The sequence below is a fragment of the Budorcas taxicolor genome, chromosome 23 (genome assembly GCF_023091745.1).
Source record: "Budorcas taxicolor isolate Tak-1 chromosome 23, Takin1.1, whole genome shotgun sequence".
NCBI lineage: Eukaryota > Metazoa > Chordata > Mammalia > Artiodactyla > Bovidae > Budorcas > Budorcas taxicolor.
In genome coordinates, this window is record NC_068932.1 from 10,341,967 (window position 1) to 10,358,142 (window position 16,176).

The 16,176-nt window shown below is 38.5% G+C and overlaps 1 protein-coding gene across 1 annotated transcript in view; it reads left to right on the forward strand.

Annotated features, from left to right (window-relative positions):
* LOC128068057 (gastric triacylglycerol lipase-like) overlaps nucleotides 1-16,176 on the forward strand; it is a 52,403-nt gene extending 36,227 nt beyond the window's left edge. The window contains 2 exon segments of the mRNA XM_052661208.1: nucleotides 15,434-15,570; nucleotides 16,153-16,176. Of these exon segments, the coding sequence (XP_052517168.1) occupies nucleotides 15,434-15,570; nucleotides 16,153-16,176 (161 nt within the window).

The following is a 16,176-nucleotide window of genomic DNA, read 5'->3' on the forward strand; positions in this document are numbered from 1 at the left end:
TCCTGGCAATCTCAATTCCAGCTTGTGATTCTTCCAGCCCAGTGTTTCTCATGATGTACTCTGCATAGAAGTTAAATAAGCAGGGTGACAATATGCAGCCTTGACGTACTCCTTTTCCTATTTGAAACCAGTCTGTTGTTCCATGTCCAGTTCTAACTGTTTCTTCCTGACCTGCATATAGGTTTCTCAAGAGGCAGGTCAGGTGGTCTGGTATTCCTGTCTCTTTCAGAATTTTCCGCAGTTTATTGTGATCCACACAGTCAATGGCTTAGCTTCAGGCATATAACATAATGATTTGATTTTTGTATGTATTGTGAAATCATCATCGCAGTAAGTCTCGTTAACACCACTCAGAGAGTTACAAATTTTTTCTTGTGACAAAAAACTTCTAAAGTCTACTCTGTTAGCAACTGTCAAGTATACAGTACAATATGATTCATTAGAGTCACCATGCTGTACATTACATAGCCATGACTCACTTTATAGCTGGAAGTTTGTATCTTTGACCTTATTCAACCATTTCACCCACACTCAGCTCCCCCCCGCCCCCGAAAACTACCAATCACTTTCATCTATGAGTTCAAATATGGGTTTTTTTTTCACATTACTTATAAGTGGGATCGTATGACTGACTTTACCTGTTTGATACATATGTGTGCATATATATATGCATATTTCTTTTCCAGTTAGTGTTTTTATTTTCTTTGATGAATATTCAGAAGCAATATTTACTGAATTATTATTTTTAATATTTTGAGGAAATTGCATGCTGTTTCTCATACTGGCTACACTAATTTATATCTCTACCAATGGTGCATAAGCATTCCCTTTTTGCCACATCTTTTCCAAAACTTGTTATCTCTTGCCTTTTGATAATAGTCATTCTAAAAGGTGCAAGTTAATGACTCATTGAGCCTCTAATTTGCATTTCCCTGATGATTAGTGATGTTGGACACCTTTTCATGTACCTTTTGGTCATCTGTATGTCTTCTCTGGAAAAACTTCTACCCAAATCCTCTGCCCATTTTTTAAACTGAATTAGCTGTTTTCTGATTATTGAGTTGTGTGAGTTCTTTATACATTTTGGATATTAACCCTTTATCACATTATTTGTAAATGCTTTCTCTTATTTGGTAAGTTGCCTTTTCATTTTGCTAATGATTTCCTTTGCTGTGAAGAAACTTTTTAGTTTTCTGTAGACCTGCTTGTTTATTTTAACTTTGTTTGCTTGCCTTTCTGGTGTCAAGTACAAAATAAATTACTGTCAAGATTAATGTTAGGAGCTTACACCATATATTTTCTTCTAGGCCTTTTGTGCTTTTGGGGTCTTATATTAAAGCCTTTAATCCATTCTGTGCCAATTTTTATGTATGGTATAATATGGTAGTCTGTTTTCATTCTTTTGCATGTAGCTGTCCAGTTTTTCCAACACTATTGAAGAGACTCTCCTTTTTCCATTGCATGTTTTTGGCTCTTTGGTGTAAGTTAATTGACCATGTATGTGTTAATTTCTGGACTGTCTGTTTTATTCCACTGACCTCTGTGTCTATTTTTGTGTCAATACCATACTGCTCTGACTACTACAATTTTCTAATATACCTTGAAATCACGGAGCAAGATACACCTGGTGTTCTTTCTCAAGATTACTTTGATTATTTGTGTTTTTAATGTTTCCATAAAAATTTTTGGATTCTTTGCCTTATTTCTATTAAAAAGTTCCATTGAAATCTTGATAAGGATTGCGTTGAAGCTATAGATTGCTTTAGGTAATATGGAAAGTTTAACAATATTAATTCTTTCAATCATTGAGCACAGATTTTTTTTCTTTTTGATAAAGGCTTTAGGGTTTTCTGTATTTAACATCATGTCATCTGCAAACAGTGAAAGTTTTACTTCTTTATGATTTGAATGCCTTTGTTTCTTTACTTCACAGATTGATTTTGAGATCCATCCATATTGTTTCATATAATAGTAGCTTGCTCATTTTTATTACTAAGTAGAATTCTATTGCATGGATATAGAAGTATTTTGTTTGTATATAGAAGTACTACACTCTGTTGGTTGTAGTAACTTTGAAGTAACTTGACTGTCTTGAAATAAAGGAGAAGTACAGTAAGTCCCTTACATATGAACCTTTCAAGTTGTGAACTTTCAAAGATGCAAATGTGCATTCACATGTCCTATCACATGAGTTAGTTCACATGTCTGGTGTATATTGTCACATGGGTACATCCTTTTCAAGTGTTTGGGCTTTTGTGTACTTTACTCTGCAGTACTGTATAAAGTACAGTATCTTTATTTCAAGCCCTGGAAGTCTGGAAGCAAGCATAAAAGCAGTGATGATGTAGCTGGCACTGCTAAGAAGCACCAAGCCATAACAATGGAAACAAAAGTGAAAATAACTGAGAGAATGGAATGAGGCGAAAAGATGGTAGACATCACTCAGTCTTATAACACTGGACTCCTTGCCATGCAACAGGAGGAGTTTATTATTGAAGACTTGCTGGAATTAGAGGACCAGAGAAAGGATGAAGAGAGACAAGAGGAAGAAGTAACTGAAGAACCAAAGAGATTCACGATGCTGGAAATGGCAAAGGGATTTTATTTGAGGAGGTACTGTTGGTTTTTGAGGCACAGAACTCGAACAAAGAATGGTACATGAAGGTTTCAGCAGACATTCAGCATGCAATCCAGTGCTACTGTGTGCTCTGTGGCAAGAAAGAAAGAGCTACTACCCAGACATCACGGGACTTTTTTTTTCAAGAGGGTAGATGGAATTGAAGCCAGCAAAGCATCAGAACCTGTGCCATCAATATCAGGTGTGAATGAAATTGCAGCTTGCCCTCTGTCTCCTATTGCTAATGATCCTTCAGTTCTACCATCTCCCACCTCCTCTCCCTCCTCCAATCAGTAACCCTTCTTGCCTGTTTACTCGATGCCATTCCTGTATGCCAGCTGTTCTACTATACTTTTAAAGCCACTGTACTATAGGATTTAAAATGCTTTCTTTATATTTTGTGCTTGTTATTTATGTGGAAAGTAATAGAAACCTATTGCAGTATAGTCTTATATAGCCGATTGTTAGTTGGGTACGTGGGCTAACTTTGTTGGACTTACAACAAATAAGTTGGACTTACTAATTCCCTCTCAGAACGAAACTCATTTGTATGTAAGGGACTTACTGTACTCAAACTTGCTCTTCTTTCACTTTCTTTAAATATTCTAGGGTTTTTGCTTTTTATGTAAGGTTTAGTATTTGTCATCTTTCATAACAAACTGATAAAATTTTTACTGGGATTATATTGAATGTATAGAAGGAAATGGAGAAGGAAAATGGCAACCTACTCTAGTGTTCTTGCCTTAGAAATCCCATGGACAGAGGAGCCTGGCAGGCTATAGCCCATGGGGTCACCAAGAATTAGAATAGCCACTAAACAACAACAATAAAGAAGAAAGAAAATTGAGAAAAGTTGACACTGTAATAATACTAAGGTGACATCAGTATCAAGATGTCCCTCCTGTTTGTTCCTCTTTTTAACAACTAAAATGTAATATCCATCATAAACAGAAAAACCTCTTTGGGAGTTGTAGAATCCAGCAGCATATGCTGAGGGACCTAGGAAATGTCTGACTCATTTGTGCAGCTGGTAATAGGCAGACACCACCTCCATATGGGCTGTGGAACCAGCAGGAGTCAATAAAACTTTTCCAAATCTTCACTGTCACCATTGGGTAAACCTGGGGAATGCCACCATGGGCCAACATCTATGGATGAGGACTTTGTAAAAGTCGAGCCATTTGGAAGGGGAATTCCAGCACACCACTAGAGAAAAATAAAATACAAATGTGGACACACTAGAGAAGGAAAAAGGAAATTTTCCAGTGCTGCCACTGTACTGTATGTGCACTTAAAATTTTGTTAAGAGGGTAAAGTTCATGTTAAGTGTTCTTCACACGATAAAATAATATTTCAGTAAATAAGTAACCCTACATTCTGTTTACATTTGTAAGATTTGGTATTAGTTATTTTATGTCTGGCAACAGCTGTCAAAATTTTATGATAAAAATGTATTTCTCTCAAAATTTGAAAACTATACTAGTGGGTCTTACTGTTTTAAGATAAAGATGCTTCTTTATGAATTAAAGTGCTCCTAACCAAGTGCAGGTAAGGCTTTCCAGGTGATGCTATTGGTAAAGAACCTACCTCCCAAAACAGCAGGTTCAGTCCCTGGGTCGGGAAGATCCCCTGGAGTAGGACATGGCAACCCACTCCAGTATTCTTGCCTGGAGAATCCTATGGCCAGAGGAGCTTGGCAGGCTACCATCCATGGGGTTGCAAAGAGTCAGACACAACTGAAGCTATTTAACACGCATGTGCACGCAAGTGCAGGAGAAAGCTGGGTGATTCCTAGAGTCAAGGAAAATTCAGAGAATGAGAATGTAGGAAGGCGGAGTTTCAGCAAGTGATAAAGCAAAGGTAATGAATCTCGAAGGACATTTTGGAAACAAGTCATCTTATGAGTTGACTATGCAATATTTGACTTGCTATTTGGCAAATATGGTAACTCACTGGAAACTCAGTGACTGCACATTTTTAGGAAAGGTCACCCAACACACACACGTGTACACCCATATATATATGTGGATAAACAGTGAGAGGGAGAAGGAAAAAGAGAATTAAGTTTTTCATTTACCTTCAAGAATGCAGAAAGCATTTGGTTTGGTGACAGTGAGGATGACCCTCTGGCATTATAAAGTTTATTATGCTTCAGAATTAATATATGTATATGTGAAGTTTATTTCTATCTTAGGAAGAATACAGATTTCCTTAAAATTTTCAACCTTGATTTTATGTATATAAATTTTTTTTAGGAAGTTTCTCCCCTTTTTTTCTACTTTTTTGGTGTTTGATTTCAGGGAATTTGAAAAAAGAAAGGACAAAATAATGCTCTGAATGTGTAACAGGAATGAGCAGCTTTGCTACTAGGCTCTATCTCCTTATTATCCAGTTTCTAACTTGAAATCTGACTTATTCTCAACTCAATAAGGGGAGAGTAGTACTCTAATAGAACATCTATAATAAGAGACAAAGATCTTGAAAATATATTCGAAAGTTATTAGAAATGTATGTGATGCCTTTCAGGAAAAATCATTTATTCTAGCAATTCCAATAACAAAGGAATTTTTGTGGTGTTTATAGTTATCAAAAAGGCCAAGTTGATAGAACTGATCAGAATGTGTCCCTCACAGTAACCAGTATCCTGTTAGCTTATGAACAGTCACCCTCTTTTGCTCTCCCAAGTTCACCCCTACTTGTTACCTTCCCTTCTGCCTTTTCTCCTAGTATTCCTCTGCTGTCAAATCTGTGGTCTTTGAACTGAGCTCTTTACAGCCTGTTCAAAACAACAGACAAATACACTAACTTTTTCCTTTAGGACAAGTCCTAAGATGCCTTTGATGAGGTTCATGCCGTGAGTAAGAAAGAATTTTTGTGTTAATGTTTGCTAGGAAATGGTAGCTCTGACATCAAGTATACAAGGGGAGGTGGATAGATTAAAATATCCTTTGGTGAAGTAGAATCATGTACAAAACCAAAAATAAATGACCAGAATAGCAGAAGTATTGCAAAAACAATCTAATTGACAAGATGATGAAAAAGGAAGAACCATAGGATAGATAAGGCAATAAATGGAAACTCTGTGAAGCAAATAGCAAGACAACTCATGACTTTATGCTATAACAATGACCATGTCGTGCTAGTGACTTTTCTTCCCTAATAGGTTCAAAATGTGGTGGCCTCTTGTAACGATGCATTTCATCCACATGTCAGGAAATGCATTTTGTTTACTTGGAGAAAACACAAAAAACCCTGAAGGCAAGATGAATCCTGTAAGTTATTTCTATCCCTAAACAGCAACAACAACAACAAAAAATGTTCCAGGGATATTGGCACTATTATTCCTATTAACTCTTTTAAATATGCTTTTATGATTATATCATAAAAACTGAAAGCTTTCTTAACATACTATATATTATCACAAACAATAAGAAATTCTACTTTAAGAATCATAAAAGTGGCAAAATGAATTTATAAAGCTAAATATTTTGTCTTTTCTTCATTTAGACTTAGATAATTCCCTACTGGGGTTACCCAAGTGAAGTACATAAAGTTATCACTGCAAATGGTTTCATTGTTTCACTCTAATGAATTCTTCATGGGAAGAATGATACTAATAATTAAGGTAGGATTGTTGTGAGGGGAGGAGAAGGCAATGGAAACCCACTCCAGTACTCTTGCCTGGAAAATCCCATGGATGGAGGAGCCTGGTAGGCTGCAGTCCATGGGGTTGCTAGCAGTTGGACACGACTGAGTGACTTCACTTTCACTTTTCACTTTCATGCATTGGAGAAGGAAATGGCAACCCACTCCAGTGTTCTTGCCTGGAGAATCCCAGGGACGGAGGAGCCTGGTGGGCTGCCATCTATGGGGTCGCACAGAGTCAGACACGACTGAAGCGACTTAGCAGCAGCAGCAGTTGTGAGGGGAAAAGATGAGTGTCTCAAATCCTGAATCAAATGCTGCCGGGGTCCAGCCCCAGTGGATCCAGGGTAATTTGAAGCAGGGCCGTAGTCAGCATCCTAGGAATTAATTGCTTAACTAAAGATATAGAGGGAGATTAGAAAGAAATAATGTAGTAGGAAAATTAGTGGAGAAAAAGAGGCTGAATAACTTGGTTTATGTGGGATACCAATAAAGCTTCGAGAGAAGAAGCTTGCACCACCTACGTAGGCCACCGGCACCCACTTGAATAGTGGAGAGTGCCCCTCCTTGGGCTTCCTCTCGTGTGGATCTTAAAAGCCAGGGCAAAATTAGCAGGCTTGGCGAGCACCCACGCTCCAGATGGGAATTCAGCCAGAAAAGCGGAGAACAAGAAAGAAGGACACGGGGGAATCAGTCTTTCCAGAAACTGATCCGATTTCTTTATTTTTAGGTTTGCCTATATACATTTTCGGGCTCCAAAATCACTGCAGATGGTGACTGCAGCCATGATTTTAAAAGATGCTTACTCCTTGGAAGAAAAGCTATGACCAACCTAGACAGCATATTCAAAAGCAGAGACATTACTTTGCCGACTAAGGTCTGTCTAGTCAAGGCTATGGTTTTTCCAGCAGTCATATATGGATGTGAGAGTTGGACTGTGAAGAAGGCTGAGTGCTGAAGAATTGATGCTTGAAGACTCTTGAGAGTCCCTTGGACTGCAAGGAGATCCGACCAGTCCATTCTGAAGGAGATCAGCCCTGGGATTTCTTTGGAAGGAATGATGCTAAAGCTGAAACTCCAGTACTTTGGCCACCTCATGCGAAGAGTTGAATCATTGGAAAAGACTCCGACGCTGGGAGAGATTGCGGGCAGGAGGAGAAGCGGACGACAGAGGATGAGATGGCTGGATGGCATCACTGACTTGATGGACCTGAGTCTGAGTGAACTCCGGGAGTTGGTGATGGACAGGGAGGCCTGGTGTGCTGTGATTCATGGGATCGCAGAGTCGAACACAACTGAGCGACTGAACTGAACTGATATACCTTTTGTTACACATAGAGACAAATGGAAAATTTAAAGTCACACAGGGGTCAGCAGTCCTGACCTTTATCAAAATTAGGTGCTTCATATAAATGTATACAAAAAGGTCTTAGGGGTTTTATATCACCTTCTGGCCATGAGGCCTGCTGACATTTTATGATCCTTTCTTTCTGATAATGGTCAGTCAACCAGAAACTTATTTTCCAGGGGTGATTTTTCTTAAACCAGGCACCACCCTCTGAAGGTGCCAGATTAAGTTGCATTCCTATAGGGTGAGGGTGTAGTGGGTTACAATTAAGAAAGGAATTTACTTAGCCTAAGGTTAACATGATTAATCTTAAAGGTTAATACTTATTTCTCCTATATGCTAGTTATATTCATTATAAGGGCAGGGAATATGGAGATTTAGCAGCAAATATTGGCTCAACAAATGAAAAACCCTTCACCAATATAATTCCTAATCAACCCACTATACTAATAATTTCTAACTTCTTAAAAGAATCTGCCTTTAGTAAGTCTAAAACATCTCATGCCTCTCACGGTTGGGAGGCTGTAAACAATCACATGTGGCCAGACAAACCTGTACAGGCAGGTAAGATAACCTACAGAGGAGTTTGTAAGTTGAAACACTCTTGTCACACCCCGGAATTTTCATTAACTGGAGCTGTAGGTTAACTCCTTCTTCAAGAGAGGTGATGGGGGAGAGCCCCCCATAAAGTCAGAGGTGTAGGTGAGAGCAAAAAACAGTAAAGTAGGCAGACTCTGGTTTTGTGGGTAGATGCTCAGGAACAAGGGGTTTCCTGAGGCTCAATCCCGCCTTTGCATATGCCAAAGCCTCCTTCCTTATGACATTTGCCATGGGCGGAGTTCCTCACGCTGGCTCCCAGCAAAATGCAATCCATTTAAACATATTCTTAGCACAGAATATGAGATTAAGTTACTCATAAAAAGACAAAGCAAAACCTTAAACCTCCTGGGACCTCTGAGAGTAAGCTGAGGATCTTAGTGTCACCAGATGTACATTGGCTTCTATGATGTAAAATACCCTGACCTGTGACTTTATTAGTCTGGTGCAAAAGTAATTGCGGTTTTGTATTATTGAATTTGCCATTTGATACTGGAAAACATTCTTAAATGTGGTTATGTTATACACCATTTTAATGCACATTTCTTGCTTTATGTTTTTTGCTAATGAATTGTTGCTTCCTGTTTATTTTATATGTATTCTACTCTATGGAAATGATATTAGACAAAAAAGAAAATTCTAGCAACTTTCTTATTCAAGGTCAGAATGGGTCATAAAGCAGCAGAGACAACTCGCAACATCAACAATGCATGTGGGCCAGGGACTCCTAGTGAATGTACAATGCAGTGGTGGTTCAAAACATTTTGCAGAGGAGATGAGGGCTTTGAAGTTGAGTGCAGTGGCTGACCATCAGAAGTTGACGACAACCAGTTGAGAGAATCACTGATGATGACCAGTTGTAGCTGATCCTCTTACAACTACATGAGAAGTTCCCCAAGAACTCAGTGTCGACCATTCTATGGTTGTTTGGCACTTGAAGTAAATTTGAAAAGGTGAAAAAGCTTGATAAGTGTGTGTCTCATGAGCTGACTGCAAATCAAAAAAATTGTCACTTTGAAGTGTCCTCTTCTCTTATTCTATGCAACAACAACAAATCAGTTTTTGATTGGATTGGATGTGTGACAGAAAGTGGATTTTATATGATAACCAGCGACGACCAGCTCAGTAGTTGGACTGACAAGAAACAAAGCTAAATGTGCACCAAGGAAAGGGTCATGATTGCTGCTTGGTAGTCTGCTGCCTGTCCAGTCCACTGTGGTTTTCTGAATCCTGGCGAAACCATTACATCTGAGAAGTATGTTCAGCAAGTCAATTAGATGCACCTAAAATGGCAACACGTGCAGCCAGCATGGATCAACAGAAAGAACCCAATTCTCTGCAACAATGCCTGACCACATGTCACACAACCAATGCTTCAAAAGTTGAATGAATTGGGCTACGAGGTTTTGTTTCCTCTGCCATATTCACCTGACCTCTTACCAACTGACTAGCACTTCCTTGAGCATCTTGACAACTTTTTGCAGGGAAAATGCTTCTACATCCAGCAGGATGCAGAAAATGCTTTCCAAGGGCTTGTCAAATCCCAAAGCAAAGATTTCAATGCTGCAGGAATAGACAAACTTACAGGAATAGACAAATTTTGTTGGCAAGAATGTGTTGATTGTAATGGTTCCTATTTTGATTAATAAAGATGTGTTTGAGCCTAGTTATAATGATTTAAACTTCAGGGTCTGAAACTGTAATTACTTTTGCACCAACCTAATAGTTTATTGTGCTGGGTGGAAACTCAGAGTCTCTGAATAGAAGACCCACTTAATTAACATAATGCTGAATTTCCTTAGAATATTATTTTTAATAGTTGATTGAAGTGTAGTTGGCATACAATAAACAACACATATATAAGTCTACAATTTGATATGTTTGTCATCTGAGAAACCACCACAATTAAGATGACATATTCAAAAATATTCAACTCAACCAAGCAAACATTTAATTTTCATATGAAATTAAAAGCCTATATCTAACATATGAAAGCCTATATCTAACTTCATGCTTAACTGAGAATAAGGAACAAGTTTATAAAGATTTTAAACAATTTTCTTCCTTAGGTAAGAGACCTGTTGTGTTTCTGCAATGTGGTGTGCTTGCTTTGGCTACAAACTGGATTTCCAACATGCCCAACAACAGCCTGGGCTTCCTCCTGGTGGATGCTGGTTATGACGTGTGACTGAGAAACAGCAGAGGAAACACCTGGGTCCAGGAAAATTTATACTATTCACCAGTCTCAGCTGAATTCTGGGCTTTCATCTAAGAAGGGAACAATTGAAAATATTAATAAATATTGTGCTAAAAAAACACATGGGTATCCACCCCTTCCAAACCATTCTTATTTTAACACATCACATTCCAAACAGGAGTGTCATTTTCAATTTAAGCCTTTCTTGGATTCCCCTTTACACCTCCTTTCAAGGGTAGTGTTTCCTCCCAGTACAAACTGTATGTGATCCCAGTATACAGTATTTGTGGATTCCATAAACATACATTTCCACATGGAGTAGGCAAAATGACTGATGCAAGAAAAGTTGCTGCCTCTAGAAGATTCTGGTAGGAACATCCACTTGGACTTAAAGGAGATTAAACCCAGTTGGTTCATGAACATCATCTGTCATCATCAATAATGAAGTGGAGGAGGAGACAATGAAATTCAGACATGAATTTGCTTTTCATTCATCATACAGTGTAATGACTACAACAACCCAGTGATGTAAGAGGGATTGAAGAGGGCAGATTGTTCAGGACTTTTTTGCTGTTGTAGGGATTTCTGCCTTCACTCTGCGTGAAAAGGGAAACCACAGAAGAGTTTGCATAGAGGAGTTACATGACCTGACATGTTGACAGGAGTCCTCCAGTTGCTGAAGGGAAATGGTGCTGGAGAAGGGAAACCAGTCAGTGGACTCACTGTAACCCAGGGGACAGATGATAGTGACCTAGAAGAAGAGGGGGTTAATTGTGCAGGTGATGATACATGGTTAGGTTTTAGAGGTATTTTCTAAGTATATTTAGGAGAGGGAAACTATGGATTTGCTTATATATTGGATATAGAGTATAAGAGAAAGAGGAGTCAAGGATGACACCATGATTTGTGACCAGAGCACCTGGAGTGATGGAGACACCATTAGCCAAAATGAGGGAGACAGTGAGAAGAGCTGATGTGGTGGGGAGAGCAGAGGCTCAGTTCCAGACCCAAGCATTACATGCTACTGGAGATTCAAGTGGAGAGTCAATCAGTCAATTGTAGATACAAATGCAGAGTTTAGGAGGGAAGACTGGGCTGAAAACACAGAATACGTGTCATCAGTACATGAGCCAGGATGCAATAACTGAAGTAGTGACTTCAGAAAGAGAACAAAGGGGTCCAAGCACTAAGCCCTGGGCCACAATTGAGTTAGATAGTTAGGAGGAAACAGGTGAAGATGCTCGAAAATAATGATGACAGTGGTATAAAGGAAGCCAGGAGAATCTGGTGTTCTAGAAGACAAGTGGAGAAAGTGTTATCGTGAAAGAATGTTGTCAATCGTTGAACAGGCTTTGTTAGTATGTGAAATGAAGTCTGACAACTAACTGTTGGTTTTGGCAGGCTGAAATTTCTAGGGGAATCTTTATAACAGCAACTTTGGTGAAATGGTTGGTACAAAAGCACAAGCAAATGAATTTTTTAAGAGACCATGAAAGAATCTGTAAAGGGAAGAAATAAGGAGGAAGGAGAAGGAGCAAGTAGAGAGAAATAATGGTGTATTTTTTTAATGCTGATCCTCACTGTTAGCCAGTGACATTACTTCCTACTACAATTCTAAGCAATCAGAATATCCATATTTGGGCACACACAGGGAAGTGGATGAAATTGGTGAAATTGTGGAAATCCTCTTCCTACTGCTTGTTCATCCTAAAACAAGAATCTCACTGGTAGAATTTTAATCAGAGAAAAGAGCCAGTGAGGAAGAGCTTTCCAATGTTTTTGCCATTGTGCAAAATGTTAAGTTTCTAAGGAGATACTGGGGTTTTGTTTTGTTTTTAGAAAAGCACTTTTAAGCAAAAGGTGAAGAAACAGGATGAGGCAGAGAGAAAAGTTTGACAATGATGCAGTCCCCAAAAGGCCTCAGCCAACTCTGTATGAGAAGGCTTTGGGGAACCTTCACTAGTGGAACAAACTGGCTGGTCCTTTATTCACTTCTGAACCAGTCATGAAATGCAGGGTGTCCCATTAAGGGAGCACAACCTTCAGTTCCCCTGAACAAATGCAAATTCAAAGCATTTCCTGTGGCTTTTGGTGAATAAATCCCTCAGACTTGGAGAGAAATTTGGGCAGTGAAGCACAGCATCAAAAGCACTTGATCAACAACAGACTCAAATGCTTTGTTAAAAGATGGGAAATGTTCTAAATTACTAAAATGTACACCATTTGTTTCCAAAGCTTTCCCCAAATTTAGCAATTTTGGGTGGAAATCTACCTCAACTTATGATCAACTCCATTGCTTTTAATAATGGAACACAGTGAACATAGTTTAACCTTTTATTGATGATCTAGTATCTTAAAAACATTGCATTTAGCAGCAATGCAACAATTTCCTTAGGATTTATTGACTTAGAATTGCTTGTCCTGACACCAAATATCCAATCTGCCACTCTTTTGGGTATTTAAATTTTGAACATTCTTTCTCACAAGTGGACAGTTCCTCATTGTGTCCCCATACTCATAAGTTTTGGGAAGTTGTTTCTGCCTTCTAATTTATGTCTTCCAACCAATCTGCTGTGTGTGTGAAAGATAAGTATCCTTGATAGAATTGTGTCTAAGAGGGGATTAAATTTATTCTGAGATGTACATATTGACACCCACTCAGGCTACTTGTGAGTGATTCTTACTCACTCTGGGTGATTTGCAGGCTGTTATCTTCAGAGTTAGGCACCAGATAAAGAACTCATTAATAAGCACAGTGCTTGTGGAAAGACTGTTCTTCCTCCAATGGAATCAGGCTGCATATTTTATAATTGATGAAGCTGTCTACATTAGAAATTTTTTCTTCCAGGCCCTTCTTGAGTCTCATTGGTATATCATTATCAACTCTAGGAGGGGATTGTCCCTTGTAATTCAACTGTAAAAATTTAAGTTAATGGTTCTTTACAGTTCAGTCTATTTATATTATACTGTTCATGAAACCAATTGAAAGCAGACAGAGGTTGAATATTTTTACTGTACATAGCCATTGGAATTATCTTGGCTACTCATTTGTCAAGTATTCACTAGGTGACAAGTATCCTAGAAAGTATTTTACAAAATTCATTTCAATTACTTCATAAATAACCTCAAGAACCATTTATTATTGTAACTATATACACGTTTTGTTTTAAAGTTAAATTACAGTTCAAGGTCCAGGAAAATAGAGAGTAATCAAATTATGGTGACATAGGGTGTCACCTAGATAGACCTGTTTCTGTATGATTTTTGCATCTTTTCTGTTTGATTCTGGTTATTACTAACGCCAAATATCGAGAATTTTGTAAGCGGCTTCCATATATTTTCTGCTGTTTTAATATCTTTTTCAGAATTGCACTTGTAATAAGTGAATGTATGATTTCCCTGGCTCAGACCGTAATGCGCCTGCCTTCACAATCTGGGAGACCTGGGTTCGATCCCTGGGTTGAGAAGATACCCTGGAGAAGGAAATGGCAATTCACTCCAGTATTCTTGCCTGGAAAATCCCATGGACAGAGGAGCCTGGCGGGCTACAGTCCATGGGGTTGCAAAGACTCGGACACAACTGAGCGACTTCACTCATATTTTAGATGAGGAATCTAAGGCACTTAGAGTATAAATGACTTTTCCAAGGTTACAAAGCTACAAACCATAAAAGCAGGTTTCAAACTCTGGTCAGATTTCAAATTTGAGCTTTACCCTTTCCACTTATTATCCTACTCATATTAAATATTAATTAATTGTATTGTTATTATGAGGTAAGATAACTTTAAACTGACCAAAACCTGCATGAAACATAAATGATAATGTTTTGTTACCATATGAGTATTCTAAGGTTGGCGTATTTTCTAAAGACAGATAGAAGAATGATAACTTTTAAGTTCAAGCCTTGGGGTCAGGACTGCGCCACAACCGTGGCATGCACTGGCCTCACCATGCCTCTCATTGTGGTGAGTGTGTTCTGGGGCTTTGTTGGCTTCCTGGTGCCCTGGTTCACCTCTAAGTGTCCCAACTACAGAGTTATTATCACAATGTTAGGGATCTGTTCAGTTTGCTGCTATCTCTTCTGGCTGTTTGCAATTCTGGCCCAACTCAACCCTCTCTTGGGACCACAGCTGAGAAATGAAGCCATCTGGTACCTCAAGCATCACTAGCCTTGAGGAAGAAGTCCTGCTCACCAGTGCTTAGTCATTGAGGTCAAGAAGAGAACCCTGTAGATGCACAGTTACCTCCATACCCAGACCCCCTTCCTTGACACACACATTCGAGACATTAGCTGCCTTAAACATTCCCACCACATTTATAAATCTTGGTCTAAAATGTAGCACTTTTTTTCTTTTTCTTAATGTATTTATTTTTAATTGAAGGATAATTACAATATTGTGTTGATTTCTGCCAGACTTCGACACAGATCAGTCATAGGTATACATATGTCCCCTTCCTCTTGAGTTTCCTTCCCGTCTCCCCCAATCCCCTTTCCTGTCACTTTTTTACACTTGGATGGATGACGTCTCTATGTAATCTAAACTGTGTTGTCTCCATAAAATGTTTATGTCCTCTTTTGAAATAGAAAGTGCTGTTCTTCTGAGAAATAACATTACTCTCCTTAGAACTTGTGAATCTGAAGATGGTTTCTACCTCCTCACAACATGTGATTCGTTGAAATGCTTTAAAAATTGTTACAAGACAATGAAACTCCAATGGGGCAGTCAGGAGGAGAACATGTTCAGAGGGAAAATCTGTCTCATCAGAATTATACCAAAGTATATTTTCAGGAGGAATTTCTCATTTCTGCCATCTTTTGGAATGTATTATTTTTCTACTTTGTATGGGAGAAAAAAAGGGAAAATGAAAACTTCCAGCCTCAAGTCCCAAGAGAAGCAACAAAAATCTGATCACTTTTGTCAGTTTCTGGTTATCTCAGGTGGCATTTAGTAACTCCAAAGTAATATCACACACATAAAACATGCACACACACACACCTTTTCAAGTGTTCCTTGTTGTTCTGCTTCAGGTTTTATTGCCTTTTCTACCAATCCCACACTAGCTAAAAAAATCAAAACCTTTTATGCATTAGCTGCAGTTGCCGCAGTGAAATATAACAAAAGCCCACTTAGGAAACTTGCATTTATTTCTTCTTCCATTTTCAAGGTATGTGATTCTCTGGGTCTAAGATATCAAATTGCTCATTTATTTCAAAGTGATGGAAAGCGGAAAAAAAAAAAAAAAAACCTGGTGGTCATTGTGTTTACATCCCAAAATAGAAATTATTGTATTATTGTATTATTTCTTGAATACCACTGACCATGTTTGAATGCCCATGATAGTTTATGAGATCCCCTGTAATTTTTTTCTTCATGATTGCTTTGTGTGTTAGCAATGACTGGGAGTGTTTTTGCTCCTTTGTGGATCTTTAGCAAGCATCCACACAAGTCTGTCAAGGCTATAATTCTACCCCAAGAAAAGGAAATAAAAACAACACAAATCACATAAGTCTAAACCACCTGCTCCAAGATAATTGAGAAGAGGAAGGATAGGATAGAAAAGGAAAGGAAGGGAAAAGGAGAGAGAGGGGAAAATCTCAGTGGTAGACAGGTGATAGAGGCCAGGACTCAGAGGCCCCTAATCAAATACTCTTGTCTTTCCAAGCCTTTTCCTAAGAGCTAGACAAATGAATGAGTCTTTTCTGCCCCACAATATTTGCAAATCTTTCAAGATGTTTTTATTTTTCAGATTATATTTGATAACAAAATATAA